General features: G+C 34.2%; 2 protein-coding genes and 1 long non-coding RNA gene across 3 annotated transcripts; all 3 read left to right on the top strand.

Moving 5' to 3' along the window:
- On the top strand, positions 1–4,852 carry LOC132040037 (lipoyl synthase, chloroplastic). Its single transcript, XM_059430644.1, has 6 exons — positions 1–636; positions 2,003–2,093; positions 2,216–2,373; positions 3,771–3,942; positions 4,185–4,295; positions 4,509–4,852. Exons 1-6 carry the CDS (start codon positions 143–145, stop codon positions 4,593–4,595), a joined length of 1,113 nt encoding a protein of 370 aa, XP_059286627.1. The 5' UTR covers positions 1–142; the 3' UTR covers positions 4,596–4,852.
- A 1,301-nt stretch (positions 4,853–6,153) lies between these two features.
- Positions 6,154–10,702, top strand: LOC132040453 (uncharacterized). The gene is made up of 3 exons (XM_059431091.1): positions 6,154–6,302; positions 9,093–9,130; positions 10,504–10,702. Exons 1-3 carry the CDS (start codon positions 6,230–6,232, stop codon positions 10,615–10,617), a joined length of 225 nt encoding a protein of 74 aa, XP_059287074.1. The 5' UTR covers positions 6,154–6,229; the 3' UTR covers positions 10,618–10,702.
- A 2,060-nt stretch (positions 10,703–12,762) lies between these two features.
- LOC132040539 (uncharacterized) lies at positions 12,763–14,004 on the top strand. Its single transcript, XR_009410708.1, has 2 exons — positions 12,763–13,421; positions 13,462–14,004. It is a non-coding gene; the product is annotated as an uncharacterized LOC132040539 (long non-coding RNA).
- The last annotated feature ends 2,080 nt before the right edge of the window (positions 14,005–16,084 follow it).

Genomic DNA, 16,084 nt, shown 5'->3' on the forward strand with positions numbered 1-16,084 from the left:
TCAATAACTACTTTCCTGAATAGCTAACCTAACTACAGGCGGAAACTTCAATGCAGAATCCAAAATTTAATCTCCAAAATCTTCCTTACAACACATATTACCTAAATTTCTCTCTTACCTTTAAATTCTTCCCATTTCTCTAATGTCTTGTTCTTCATCTTCACCTGTATATTTTCCTCTCCCTAAACCCCTCAACAAATGCAACCCAATTTCTCCATTTTTTTCATCAAAACAAGCAAATACAGTTCAACCCATTAGATGCGAATCACTTGAACTAAAACCCAAATCGTCACCCACAAATGGGTCGCCCTATCCGGGCCCGTACACGGGTCGAGATCCGTCAGTGAAAAAACCCGGTTGGTTGAGACAAAAAGCACCACAAGGGGAGAAATATGAAGAGGTTAAGGAAACGTTATCTGGGCTTAAATTAAATACGGTTTGTGAAGAAGCTCAGTGTCCGAATATCGGAGAGTGTTGGAATGGTGGTGGTGATGGTATTGCTACGGCGACGATTATGTTATTGGGTGATACATGTACACGTGGGTGTAGATTTTGTGCGGTTAAGACTAGTAGAAATCCAGCTCCACCTGATCCTATGGAACCTCTTAATACTGCTAAAGCTATTGCCAGTTGGGGGTAATTTTTCTATCTGTAACTAGATTTTTGTCACACTTAGTTTCATAATTATCGTACCATATTGTTTATATATGGCATAATACATAAATAGGCCCTTAAACTTGGCTTCAGTTGACATGTATGCCCTTCAACTTTGGGGGTGTGCACAAGTAGGCACCTCAACTTGTATAAAGTTGAGCAAGTAAACACAAATACTGATGTGGCACTGACGTGACCCTCCAATATTTATGTGCCATGTCATCATTTGTGTTTACTTGTTCAACTTTATACATGTTGGCGCCTACTTGTGCACACCTGTGTTGGAGGGCATACTTGTACCGAGGGCCAAATTTAAGGGCCTATTTATATATGCCTTTATATATTGTATTGTTTTGATGAATATGACGTTTGGATAGATAATATTGTTATCCAATGCCGCACATTAGCAATGTGAAGAATAAACTTACAATATTATAAAGAAAAGTAGGATACAAGGTAGAGTTGTTATAAAAAAGGGTAGGGTAAAGGGTAAAATAAGATTATTAAATAATAAACAATGATTTACATTAGGTCTTGTGTTTGCTAGGAACTTTTTATTTATTTTTTAACTCTTAAATTGATAAGGGTGTAGTTTATAGCCGTGGCGATTCAGAATTTTGAGTTTATGGGTTCTGGATTCTAGAAAAGATAGCTTACTGGGATCTTAATAAATTATTTGTACATATAAAGTGAGTTTCTTTATACAAATACAGGATTTTGGCCAAAGCTACTGGGTTCTGTCGGACACGTAGCTAGAACTCTAGCTCCGCCCCTGATTTATAGAACTCCCTAGCTTTAGAGAAAGGGTTGAGTATTAGAATGAAACAAGCTCGAATAGAGCATGTTTGCCAAGAGTTTTTAAAGCTGATTTTCACTTATTATAGTAGGGGTAAATGTGAAATTTAGAGAACTGTAGTTCTAGAGAACATGTTGAGAATTGGAAAGAAACCGGCCCCAGTAGAGCGGAACAAATATAGAGGATTTATCTAGCCTTTCCCCCACTAGTGGGAATGATGTGTAGTTGATTGATTAATATTGGTTGATTGTTAGTATTTTGGAGTCACTAGCAAAACTCATCTGCTTTGTGCTTGAATTTGTAGAATCTCCGTAGTTTATAGCTTTAGAAATGGAGTTCCAATATGAAAGAGGGTGTCTGATAGAAAATAAACCTTCATTTAACAGATATATACCAAAAAATACTGCTTTTGTTTTGCAAAGTTGAAGCATTTTTTGCTGCTTACCAATTGATAGTACATCAACAAGAAGAAACTTATGTTGCCTTTACTGGACTTGTGTTAGAAGTTATATATGCATTATAGTTCCTTGTTGACTTGTTTTTCTTCTGCAGTGTGGATTACATTGTATTAACTAGTGTTGATCGTGACGATATACCTGATGGAGGGAGTGGCCACTTTGCTGAAACAGTCAAAGCCATGAAGGTCCAGAGTTTATTGATATTCACTAAACCTAGTATATTTTGTGTTCTCCAAAAGTAACTGTATATATTACACAATTGGATCAAGTGCAATTAACTGGACCTATGCTTATATTACTTTTTCAGTTGCTCAAGCCTGATATCATGGTCGAGTGTTTAACTTCTGATTTCCGTGGTGATCTAAATGCCGTGTCTACTCTAGTTCACTCTGGATTAGACGTTTTTGCACACAACATCGAAACTGTGAAACGACTTCAGCGGATTGTTAGAGATCCTAGGGCAGGGTACGTTCTGGAGAAAACTTTCTTCTCAGTTCTGTGCTATGAAAAACTCCTATTTTTGGTAATTTACAGCCTTTATGTACATCCATCGATGTTAGTGACTTGATGTATACATTCTGAACCAAAACATTGATCAATATATCTTAACTATGTCATTTATGAGTTGCCAAACATTTTTTAATAATGAGGTAAACAGATGATTTACCAAACATATAATGAATAGTAGTTGCTAGACTATTACAGTTGGTGTTCCTTTTCTCTGTTTTAAACATTATATGTACTGAGCATTTGCCTCTGCTAGCTTATAGATGAAACTTGAGCTTGAATTTTTGGTATTTCTGGCAATTCTAACTATCCCTTAAATAGGGTCATGTTATGGTCAAAAGGTAATTGTATGTTTCCAATCGGATCTTGGGTACTTCTGATGATAGAGAGCATACTTCTGCTTCACTAACTACGTTAAGGGTTGGGAGGACGTCCAGTTACTGTCTTAAGGGGTAATGAGAGAGATAAAGAATCTCGGTGCTATCTGCTCTATGTAGGTTTAGTCGTAATGTTTCGAATTTTAAGTTTGGACTCGAATTTCTATTGGTGTTGGGTTCATTGTAATGCATTGTGTCTTTCATACTATATCTGTGGAGCGAGAGAAGAAATAGGTGTAGAAGTGGGTGTGGGGAATACCATAGCACCAAAAGAGGAATACCATAGCACCAAAAAGAGTAGGAGCCTGTTTGGATGGGCTTAAAAAAAGCAGCTTATAAGCTGTTTCCAGCTTATAAGTCAAAAAAAAAAAAAAAAAGTTGGGCTACAAAAAATAAGTTGGGGTAGCCCAACTTATTTTTTTTGGCTTATAAGCTGTTTTAGATAAGCTAAGCCAAACGGGCCCAATTATTTTTTTGGGCTTATTTTAAGCACAAAATGACTTTAAGCTGGTCAGCCAAAAACTCAAAAAAGCTGAAAACAGCTTATAAGTTACTTATAAGCCAATCCAAATGGGCTCCAGCTCTTTTCACATGTTGTTTAAGAGATGTGTTATTAGCGACAGATAATAATCTAAAGAAAAGAAGAAGAATTTTAGTGAGTTGGTGTTGTTTGTGTGAAGAAAATGGGAAGGACACTGACCACATTTTTGTTTCAGTTTAAAGCCCTGTCACAACTGGGGTACCTAAGCATAATTTCCTGTATTGGAACAAACTGATTCACAATTTGTTTGTGAATTCATGAACTAACTGCATTTCATAATATTCTTGTGTGATACAGTACAACCAGTTACTCAAAAAAAATAATAGACTTGTGTGATATTTGTCCCTAGAATAGTAATAATGCTAATAATGGGTGTGTCGTCAAGTGATTGTATTACAAGTATGAGGTGCTAAGCTATTTCATATTGGATGATGCAGGTATGAACAAAGTTTATCTGTGCTTAAACATGCAAAACTCGCTAAGAAAGGGATGATAACAAAAACTTCTATAATGTTGGGACTTGGTGAAACTGATGATGAGCTGAAGGAAGCCATGGCTGATCTAAGGGCCATAGATGTTGATATTTTAACACTTGGTCAGTATTTACAGGTGAGCTATATGGTACCCGCATTCAACCTCTACATAGAAAGTGGCTTTACTGGTTCAAATTTTATGCCACTTTTGTGTTCTTGAAGGACTTCATCTAATCTGTTTTAGATGTTTGAATTTTGTGATCCATTGATGCTGAATATCTTTTCGTCGTATCTCCTGTCTGAGGCTCCAAGCAGCTTAGACTTGTTATATTTTGCAAATAGCTATAGGCTTTAACAATTATTTCTTATTTTGTGCAGCCAACCCCATTACATCTTACTGTCAAAGAATATGTTACCCCTGAAAAGTTTGCTTTTTGGAAGGACTATGGCGAGTCTATTGGCTTCCGTTATGTTGCCAGTGGTCCCTTGGTAAGACCTTAAACTGTTATGATTTTAGTTTTTAAATGTGGAAATTTTAACGAGATCATGGATGGTACTAGTGAAAAAAAAGCCAGCTCTTGTGAAACAGGAGAATTGGACTTTGTTTGTTCTTAATCGTATCGTCTGTCAAGCTTGCAGTCATCTTTTTGACTGCTCCGATTGTTTAAGTTTTGTGATTTAACGAAGGTTTTTCTTCTCCAGGTTCGATCTTCCTACCGAGCAGGAGAACTGTTTGTTAAGACTATGGTAAAAGAAAGTGCCAGAAATGCACAAACTGTGTCGCAATAATTTGTTGTATCTTCTCATACACACATAGAAGAAGCTGAAATCAAATTTTTTGAGAGATTGATGATTATGACAAGAACTCTGAGCTTTGATCAATGGATGAATATGACAGAGTTAAAAGGCCAATATTTGTTTTTTGATTGTTGTACTTTTACTTTTTTCAAGTCTGTTTAGTTGATTCTGTATACAAACTAGAAGGGAATTAGATGGTTAAATCAATTTCTTTGATGCTGGTAAATGTTTATAAATCTCTTGATGAAGTTTGGCCAATTTGTTGGATAACTAGCTCATAAATATATGAGATAATGGTAAAAAACAAACGAAATATGCGAGTTTCCTACCTGAACTATCATCAATTATTTATTAATTCCTTTTTTCTACCTGAATTAGACAGTGATTTTCATGTGTTACCCACTCTGAATATATCAATCATGTTCTACAAATTAAGCATATTTTAACAATTTGCCATTTACACTATTACTTATTTAGTTAACAATATTTCATTTATTACCCATCACTTGTTTCCAATAAGTTTGCCATATCAATTCTAATTTTCTAAGAGGAATCCAATATTTATTTACTCGTTTGTCTTATATTTCATAATGGCTTATTTTAATTCCATCTTATATGTTTTTTCTATTTATTTATAAAAAGCATGTTTTCATCCCTCGTAGGGGTGGGATACACCGTACATGTCTCTAAAAGAACAAATAAATTAAAAACTACCAATGTTTTAATCTTTAATTTTATTACTAGCTATTTTTTTATTCACAATGATAACAACCTACAAATATGAAACTAGATTAAAGAATAGAATAACGAAAGGGTAAAAAGCAAATTTTCTCTAATATAAAACCAAAGGCATGTAGTATTATTAGTATTCAAAATTTTAATATGGTTATTTAAATACTTATTGTTTACGCGGATAAAATAGAATGTCCACTTACCGAATCAAGAAAGAATTAACCTTATTTTTCAGTTTTAGCCTTATTAAGTGTTAAGTAATCAAATCGCAATACCTATTTAATTAAGGATAGTTTAGTCAAATTACCTATTTTGCCTATAAGTTAGTATTTTTTTAAGGGGTGTCAGAATTGGCTAACCTGGAGACTCTTTTTGATCTGGAGGGAGTACCATATTACAATCATCACAGATTTAAAGGGGAACACATGTAAATCAATTATTTAATATGAACTCATATTTGAATATGTAGTTTTTGCAATTGATGTTATTCTTGGTCTATTTCTAGAGTCTAATACATTTTTCATGAGGTGCAGTTTTCAAAATTTGACGGCACTTTCATGTTGTTTCTGCAGAAAATTTAACTGGCGAAATAACCTCTCTACCCCTCACAAGATAGGGGCAAGGTCTGTGTACACTCTATACTCTTCAGACCCCACCTAGTGGAATTTTACTGGGTACGTTGTTGTTGTTTGTTGTAAAAAAATTCACTTTTAACAAACTTAAAGTGCTGGAAAATAAATTTGAGGGACTATTTTTAAACTTACCTAGAACATATGGTATCTGTTTTGTCATTGTTTTTCTCTGCAGTCCACCAAACAAACAATATTAAACCATTTGCTACTTTGAAATAAAAAAGAAGAAAAAATAAAACAATTTTACTTGGCGCGTGAGAGATGGCAAGAGATAGCTGCGTGGCGCGTGTGACGGCAGGTGTGGCGGTCGGCGGTGCAATTGGTGGCGCCGTTGGTAAATTTCTACGTTAATAGCAGTTTTGGTCCCTCAATTATTAGTAAATTATGATTTTAGTTCCTATAATATTTGACTAAACACATTAAACCTTCAATTAATTAAATTATGCACTTATTAACTGTTTCACCACTTAATTACTCATGTATTTATGTTAAGTTTGTCTTGTTACGCCATATTTAACGGTAAAATAATCAATTGTGTTCTAGATTTTATGAGCTTGTTTGATAGAGTAATATCCTTTCTATTTCTGCTACAATCTGTTGTTTCTTGTACTTCGATGATCGTACTATTATGTGGTAGTTACTGCTTCTTTGTTTTTCAGACGGCTTTTCGTGCTTTTTACAGTATTTTTTTTCATGTCTTTTATACTGCTTGTCCTCGTGTCGAGGGTCTACCAGAAACAGGTAGAGGTAAGGTTTGCGTACATTCTACCCTCCGTAGACCACTGTGTGGGATTTCATTGGGTATGTTGTTGTTGTTGTTGTTTGATAGAGTAATATAGTCAGTGAGGATTCATATAGCTGACCTCAGACTTATTTGGGAGTGAGGAGTAGTTGTTGTTGTATTCGTTGCTCAATTGTGTTCTAGATTTTATGAGCTTTTTTGATAGTGGTTCCTAGCTCTAATTATGGGAGCTTTGCATAATTGATTTCTAGTCTAGATAAAAGGAGAGTTTGGAGTATGTTGATGGGCACTGTATAATTAGTCATAATATGGTCAATCATCTAAATGAGACCGAATAGAGTGGAATTGATATTGAAGATTTGTATAGCTGACCCGAACTAATTTGGACTGAGAGGTGTACAGTCAGACCTCTCTATAACGGCACCCGCATATAACAGCACCTCTCTATAACAACCAACTTTTTTCGGAACCGATTTTTTATGTTATATTTTACTTCTCTATAACAACATTTCACCTATAACAGCAATAACCAACTTTATAACAGTATGCTCTTTGTAAAATTACCCTCATATAACAGCTATCTTCTTTTTTTGGTAATATAATAATTAATCATCTTTATAAAAATAGAATATCTATGATTACCAATAATAAGTGTAGAGATTTTGACCAAATATTTGATCATTTAATACGCTATTACAACAAAAAAAAAAATTATATGAATATATATATTTTCATCATTAAACGATTTTCCTTCGTTATACAAAGTGTGATTAAGCTTAAAATTTAGCAATTAAAAATGAAAATTAGATTTTATGCATCTTTTTTTACTATAACAGCGAAATATTATTTAAATGTTAATGCTGCTATAAGTGTATAAGTATAACAGCCATTCTCTATAACAGCTGAAAAATTTCGGACCCAACAATGCTGTTATAGAGAGGTTTGACTGTAATTGATGGATTATTTGGTAGTCATTGCTGGTATTTGATTTTTTTTTTTTTTTTTTTTTTTTTGGATAAGTAGTCATTGCTGATATTACATCGACCATATATACTGTTTTCTTGTTTATCAATGATAAAACAACAACAACAACATACCTAGTGTAATCCTTCTAGTGGATCTGGGGAGGATAGGATGATGCAGACCTTACTCCTACCTTTGTGGGGTAGAGAGGTTGTTTTTGATAGACCCTTGGCTCAAAAGAAAAAGCAATTGAAGCTTGTTTATCAATGATACTGGTAGGAAAAGGCAGAAGGAAGTCTTATTTAATAAACCTTAGGTAGGGCCGTCAAACTGGAAAGATCATATGCATATCCATAGTTAATGAAGTGCAACAGAGCTAGGGTATAGTAACCTTAGCTATTGGTTTCAATTAGTGGGGAATGAAATGGGATGGATTAGGGCAAAATGGTATAGAAGATTCATATAGCTGACCCACCTAGTTTAGGATTGAGGTATAGTTGATTGACTGAGCTGAGTATTAGCAGATATGAGCGGACAGGTTAGAATTGGACTTAACATATAATTTTTTTTTTTTTTTGACAATGAGACTTAACATATAATTCTACCTAGTAATTTCTGTTTTTGGATAGCTGAGAAATCCCCGCGGGTCAGTAGCAGATAGTTTGAAACTGGGTGAGTAACGGGTCCACCAACTACCCTTTTCCACTTTAATGCTAAGCTTTTATCTGTGGCAAAGTTCGAACCTGTGACATGTGCCTAATCGACACATCTCGCTTTACTCTCTTACCACTAGACCAAAGCCCTTGGGGCTTTTTGCTTAGTAATTTATTTTTTATAGAAAGGAAACATATAATTTTGCTTATTGGCATCAGCAGATAAAAGACGTTGATAAGGTAAGATAATAAAAGACGAGCAACCCTTTTTTATAAGGTAAATAAAAGACGAGCAACCTTTTCTTCCTGATAAGGTAAATAAATGACGAGCAACCTTTTATGAACTGGATTATAGATGCACTATACCTGGCAATTCTAATCACATTGCCACATCAGGAACGAAGAAAAGAGACTTAGAGACCAAACCAACTTTGTGTAGTTTGTTGGACTAAAAAAGAAAAGAAGCCCTAATAGTAGTAAAACAATTGGGTTTTGTAGTTGGTGTAAAAGGAGGAAGTAAATCCCTCACTTCTATTTTTCGAATGAAGGGTCACTCAGGGTTGTCTGAGTATATTTTAAAAGTTTCCTTTTATTCATTGGTTACTGATCCGGACTTTGCCATTTACTGAACGTATCTTTACTTTTTTTTTTACGTGGTATGATGTTTATGATGTATGATTAGCTTGATGGCAATATCTCGATCAGACATTACCAAAAGAGCCTTTTTTAATTTGAACTTTGTTTAATTCATAGTGTTCATTTGTAGGTGCTGTTTATGGGACATATGAGGCTGTTAGATACAAGGTAAGTTCGTTATCCTTTTCTACCACCATAAGTTAATAATCTGTGAATGCAATCCATCTTCCACTCTTTTCCTTATGCAATCCATCTTCAACTCTTTTCCTTTCTTTATTATGCTCTAAAAATCTGCTAGCTAGATTTTAGTGGTAATTCTCCACTTCTTGGTTGTAGTGGTGCAAGTAAATAATGTAGGCTTTTGTTTTTTAATCATTGATTTCACTGAAGTGCCTTCAAAGCTATTTACATGTGGAACAATACTGCAGTTTATGATTGATGGTTAACCAGCTTGCAGTTTCTGATATCCTCAACTTGATGTTTTTAAACAATGGAAACATATCATAATCTATCGATGATATCATGTAGGGGTCTTAACACTTTGTTTCCCAAGCTGGTTTGGTTTATGTTGGCCCCTTCATTACAGTGTTAACTCTGAGAAAATTTCGTTACATGTTTGCGTGATGGCTAGATCAACAATTTGCTCATTTCTAGCAAAAATTGCATGGTTATTTTCTGTATGGTGGAAACTAAAACAACAAATGCAGTTCAACAAGCTAGGGTGGTTCAATGCAGTTGATGAGAAGAGTTACAATAGGGCTTGATGCTTGGATGGGTATATATATATATATATATATTTTTTTTTTTTCTTTTTCTGGGGCCTTTTTTTTTCTGGGGCCTTAATCCTTTAAGTTGTCCCAAACTTTTTCTCAAAAGGTAGCTGAGTTAAATTTAGTTACAGACAGCCAATTTGGAGAATAAGGAGAACATATTCTTTCTTCTTTCCAGCCAATTTGGAGAATAAGGAGAACATATTCTTTCTTTCTTTCCAAAAGGATCATTTAGAGAAAAGAACACAATTCCCATTAAGGGAAAACAAAACAAAAGGGTGTTTTTGTGTCGTGGTCTGGTTGATCCATTTTCATTTGTTAGTTCTCTTCTTCAACAAGATAAAGATATCCTCATAAGTAATACCTGTGTCTTTTCTGGACAATTCAGACGTCAAGTAGACGAGCATTAATTGAGGGCGTTGAGGATACTACTTATGAGAGCAACAGTTCGTTCTTTTCTTTTTCATTTTAATCGATTTCTTGTTTGTTCCTTTACTACTATCAATTTCTGGATTAATTAGGTAAAAAATAGGGATTCTGCTTTTCATCTCTTTGTTTCTTTACCTTTGTGTCGAGATGTCTATGATTTTTTCTTCCTTTTTTTTGCGATTGAGATGCAAGAGAAATCTGTGAATCCTCAAAGTTCCATGTTGTGGTTCCTTATTATAGTCTTCTTAAATTTGCTCAAGTTTGTCCAACTTTTTGTATCCTGATTTAAGTTTTCCTGCTATATAATGCCCATGACGACACAAAATTTCTGACATTTTGCAGGTTCCCGGTCTACTGAAAATTAGATATATTGGACAAACTACTCTAGGAAGTGCTGCCATATTTGGTCTCTTCTTGGGGGCTGGAAGTTTGATACACTGTGGAAAGTCATACTAAGCATTTCTTTTAGTGCTGACAAACTTTTTTTTTAATCTTTTGAGCGTAGAACAATATCATCATTATCAGAAGAATGCTTCGTGTACTTCCAGTTTGTTTTTCGTTTATTAATTTTCCGTTTCAAATTGAGTCTTTTCTTAGCTTTTTGCTCGATATAGTGGAACCTTGCACGTGGTGAATCCAGATTAGTCGTGTTAGTGGGTTTCAGAGACCGTGTGGTTAAACCAAAAAAATGTATTATAGGCATCGGGTCGTAGGTCACAGTGCCTGCTTTCTTGAATGACAAATATGACTCTGAACGACATTCTTGATGAGTATAGTGTTTACTTGTGCGTCTCAGATGAGCTGTTGTGGGTTAGAAAGAGTAGGGGATAGAAACCCAATGAGCCAATTACAACTAAAAGGAAATTCAGAAAGAGTTTTGAGAGTTTCACTTGTAAAAGTCGGAATCTGAGGTCAATATCCAAGAGTAAGATTTTATTTTTGTAATGAAAACTTTTGTGAAACCTCAAAAGATCATACGGATGTTTTTTTATTTTCCCCGGCATAATACATAAACAAGCCCTCAAATTTGGCCTCAGCCGGCAAGTATGCCCTCTAACTTTGGGTGTGCACAAGTAGGCACCTCAACTTGTTTCCACTTTGTTAGTTGAACACTCCAACTTACAAAATGATCATTTAGATACCTCCAAAATTTATGTGTCATCTTAGCATTTGTGTTTACATGTTCAACTTTATACAAGAGTGCTACTTTCTTGTCAGACACCTAAAAAGCGCATACTTGTCCTTTAAGCCATGTTTATCGGCATGTTTATGTATTATGCCTTTTTTTTTTTTTTCCCTTTTGATTACCAGGAGTGTGAAAATGTCCACTTTCTTTCTCTCTTTAAAATTACCTAGTTGTGTACGTTAGCATCTTTCATGCCTAGTTGTGTACGTTATCATCTTTCTTGGTTCAATTGTGTTAACTGTTCAACATGGCAATACCAAATTTTCATTTAGACAAGTTATAATATATTATTCTAAAGTTTATGATATTCACGAAAGCATAATCCAATTTATAATATATCATTTCTTACTTTATGATATTCACGAAAGCATAATCTAATTTATAATATATGATTTCTTACTTTATGATATTCACGAAAGCATAATCTAATTTATAATATATGATTTCTTACTTTCCTTCCTTTTACATGTATATAATAGCAAAAGCATAGTATAATATAAAGTCTGGAATGCCAAGTAGCAACACCAACATAGCACGGGTCATTAGCACAAATGCCCTATTTTGGGCTGGTCTTTAATTTTTGCCTCTCCTATCTCATTGTTTTAGCTTTTGTCCTTCAACCCTTCAAGTTAATAACAAGTGGATGAAATTACCCCTCCCATCCCACATAGTTTCTTCTCCAACGCATCTTCTTCCCCAACTTCATCTTTCTCTCCTCCTTCAGATTTCAAACTCAGGAGCTCCAAATATCAACAATGGTGGATTTCAAATTTCGCCATCAACTTCTCTATAACGGTTTGAAGCTTACGTTGGCATGCTAATTTATCTAGCAATAATAAGTAATAACCTTATAAAATGCTAATTTGTGCGTTCAATTGATTAAAAAAGGATTAGAACATCTCGGAAATATTTAGCAAATAAGTAATCTAATATGAAAAGCTGATCAGCTAATTCGGTCGATTGCTGGACACTAATTTTCGTGAATTCAATTGATAGAAAAAGTTTGAGTTTAGCAAATAATTTACTCATAAAACGCTAATCAGTGAATTCAATTCATTAAGAAATCAAACCACCTTTTTAGCTACAGATAAGTCAAAACGCTACGCTCATTCAATTGTCGGGAAAAGATTGAACTTCAATCGACTGTTCCTAAAGTTATGCCTTAAGGCCTAACTTGACTAACCTTCAAATATAAAGATAGGCCTTAAGGCCTACCTTGACTAACTTTGGAATCTAAAGTTTTAACTTAAGGCCTAGCTTGACTAACGTTGGAATCTAAAGCACTAACTTTGGAATATAAAGATAGATTTTTAAGGCCTAACTTGACTAACTTTGGAATGTAAAGTTATGCCTTAAGGCCTAACTTGACTAGATTTGGAATCTAAAATTATGCCTTAGCTACCCCTAAAACTTAATTATGAATAATAACTACCTTATTTAATATTTAATTTTCGCAGCTATATTATTCTAAAATTACATTTCATAACTACCTAACTATATTTCAATTACTGTGTTTCTTCATCTCCTAAATAAACGGTCCATTAGCTATTCTATCCCTAAATACACGGTCCATGAGATCTCACCCCTCTCTTTATCTCTCTCACCCTTCTCTTTCTCTCTCTCTGCTACCTATCTCACTCTCAGATCTGTTTTAACAGAGGGAGTATTATAAACAGCTTATTTGGCATTTGATATGCAGAAATTAAAGTTCAGCTCCTTTTGAAGGGCAATCCGTTTCTTCATTGTTGTTACAAATCGTTCAAAGGGTTTTTATTTTTTTTTTCTTTTCTTTTTTTAATGCTTCCGCCTGAGCATTGAATGCTGCCGGTGGAGTTGGTGGAAGTGGTGTTGGTGCCTAGTGAGTATAAATGGTGGCTTGAAAGAGGCGATGATGATTTTGTAAAATATTGCTAATTCCCTTCTCTCACTGATAACGGCGCTATTCTACTGCCCCTTCGGTATGAATACAACGCATACTCCACCTCCGATGAGAGTTGTGGAGCTTCATGCCCACCAATTGTTTGATAAAATATTTCAGTATATTTCAATATATTTCAGTGTACTGTTTCAGTATGTTTCGTTGTATTTCAATGAATTTCTAATTTATGAAACAGTTTCTGATATATTTCATTGTATTCCATTGTATAGACGCATACTACAATTTTATATTTCTTAAACAATCAACCATATTTCATTGTATTCCAGTGTATATTTTTCTGTATGTGGAAGTATTTCTAAAAGTTTGGAATGGAGTAATTTGGAGAGAGAAACGTGGTTGTCGTGATTGTTGTTGGTGGTGGAGGAAGTGGCAACAAGAAAAGCAGTGGAGGATCTCCAGCCAACGGCCGAAGCTCAGCCATAACAATTCGTCTGTTAAATCTCCATGGATGGGCCAAAAGAAGAGGAAAATCCTTCTTATGTTTGCTGATCATGTGGTGTTGTTTATCTTATGAGTGATGAAGAATAGTATTGATTATATCAATATGATATTCTAGCATCGTCTAGGAGCAAGAGAATAGGTTATTGGTGTAGAAACACCATTGATGAGAGTTGTGGAGCTTCATGCCCACCAAGTGTTTGATAAAATGTTTCAGTATATTTCAGTGTATTTCTGTGTATTAACAAACAATATATTTAATTTCAAAGATATTTCAGTGTATTATTTTTTCCATTGATTATGTGTATTTTAGTGTATTTATGTTTATATTTTATTATTTTTGCCATTGATTATGTGTATTTCACTGTGTTTTATCTAATTTCAGTATATTTTCAGTGTATTATTTTTGCCATTGATTATGTGCATTTCAATATATTTCAGTGTATTTCTATTTGGAATGGAGTAATAGGGGGAGAGAAAGATGTGAGCTTTTATTGAAACATCAGTTGTTATGCGTAAAATATGGTTGATTTAATTTAACTTACCATTTAAAAAGAAAAAGAAGAATTTATTCTAAAAATATAGCCTATTTTTACTCAACCCGAAAATATGGAGTGATTTTGATTGACAGACGTTAGCTGTAATGGAACCTCATGAGGTTTGCGTGAATCATGGAACCATTAATACAAATTACCATATAATTTGAAAGAGATTTTTATTGCCATAAATATAGCCATTTTTTACTCAACAGCCGTGCTGTATTTCGCTATATTTCACTGAATTTAAAAAATGCAAGATTTAACTAAAATACAGCTAAAAACAGCTACGAGTTGTAAATCTTCAACTTGTAGCTATAACTTGTTAGAAGCTATTAAAAGGTAACTATTTGTGTAAATTTTACATTAATCATATCATAACACAGAGCCAATAACCCCAAAGGCAGCTCAAAGATGAGGCTATTAAAGCCTTTGCTTTGAGGCCTCAAAAGATTTTAATGGTGAATTTTATGATTTTATATCTCTTAAACTTGAAGATTGCGAAAAAAGTGTAAATTAATATAGAAAGACAGAAAGAAATATACTTACTTTTTAACAGAAATATTCTAAAACTTTGAACTAAACTATCCAAATCTTCATATTAATAAATAAATAAAATTACAACAGCATCAAAGGTAATGTATTGAAAACACATGACTAATATCTTATTGACTTGAATTAATCATTTACTATTATAAATAACAATATTACTATGTGAAGTAAGAAATCTGTCTTTAAAGAATACTATTTTAAGACAACCAAAACAAAAACTACTTTAACATGCTTTCTACAAATTAAATCGTACACATCATTTAAAAAATACAAAGAAGTAAGGAAACAAGAATTACTAGTCAGGATGAGAGGGAATGTCTGAAACGCTACAATTCATTTCTTCCATTTTAAAACATTCTGACATTTCATGAAACACATCGTGTTAGGTTGAGAAAAATCGGTTATGTTATCAGACGAAGAATCTGGACCAAGAATAATTACAAATGAAAATCCTTACAGTTTGTTTCTTGTCGATAGCATCTCTGGTATGAGACATGTTCTATCCCATTGTACAGGTCCCTCGTGTCTCAAGAAGGGTAGTCAAATAGGCCATGATCCACTTGTACGGGTCCCTCTTTTCTCAAGAACCGTGCCTAGTGTAGGATAAAGTGATATCATCCACCAAGTGAAATTGGTCCTCAGATTTGGCCATGGCCAGCATAGTATGAAAGCTATGAAAATGATCATAACCCACTCTAGAAAGTCTTGCTGTTGAGGCTGTTGGAACATGACAATGAGGGGAAGTGGAGGGAACATTATCAACAAATGCAAGTTCAAAAGTGAAATCCTTCTTTAAATGAAAAATACATTTCCACTTCACTAAAACCCATAATCAGGTACGGGTCCGTTTGGAAATGAAATTGAATTTCAAAACGAGTAGGTTAGTTCATTTCCCTTAAAACTTGAGACGTCATAAGATGCTGAAAGACCTCGAATAGATGAACCGAAGGAGATAGATCAGGATTTAAGAGCGCATCACTCCGAAATCTTATGCAACGGGTCATGAATCTCACAAAATTGTCTTCAAAGTAACCAGGATCAGATAATAGAAGTATCCACTAGTTAAATTTCTCCCGAATCTTAAGGCGAACAAACAAGGACTCCGCGGGTGTTTGGCGGTTTTTCGAAAAGATCTTCCGCCATTGAAGAAGAGCTCGAGAGAGGAAAGAGTTTTTGTTTTTCAAATATTATAGTTCAGTCTTTCATTTTAAATACTCCTTCTTGTACTCCTTTTAAAAGGTGTCGTACGTAAACACATCACCTTTAGGGAAG

The sequence above is a fragment of the Lycium ferocissimum genome, chromosome 12 (assembly GCF_029784015.1).
Source record: "Lycium ferocissimum isolate CSIRO_LF1 chromosome 12, AGI_CSIRO_Lferr_CH_V1, whole genome shotgun sequence".
NCBI classification, from domain to species: Eukaryota; Viridiplantae; Streptophyta; class Magnoliopsida; order Solanales; family Solanaceae; genus Lycium; species Lycium ferocissimum.

Bases quoted from the DNA above. Each gene is read 5' to 3' on its own strand.
- LOC132040037 (XM_059430644.1), top strand. From the start codon at position 143: ATGTCTTGTTCTTCATCTTCACCTGTATATTTTCCTCTCCCTAAACCC. The intron at 637-2,002 runs GTAATTTTTCTA...TTTCTTCTGCAG, and splicing joins AAAGCTATTGCCAGTTGGGG to TGTGGATTACATTGTATTAA. The intron at 4,296-4,508 runs GTAAGACCTTAA...TTTCTTCTCCAG, and splicing joins ATGTTGCCAGTGGTCCCTTG to GTTCGATCTTCCTACCGAGC.
- LOC132040453 (XM_059431091.1), top strand. From the start codon at position 6,230: ATGGCAAGAGATAGCTGCGTGGCGCGTGTGACGGCAGGTGTGGCGGTC. The intron at 6,303-9,092 runs GTAAATTTCTAC...GTTCATTTGTAG, and splicing joins TGCAATTGGTGGCGCCGTTG to GTGCTGTTTATGGGACATAT. The intron at 9,131-10,503 runs GTAAGTTCGTTA...GACATTTTGCAG, and splicing joins ATGAGGCTGTTAGATACAAG to GTTCCCGGTCTACTGAAAAT.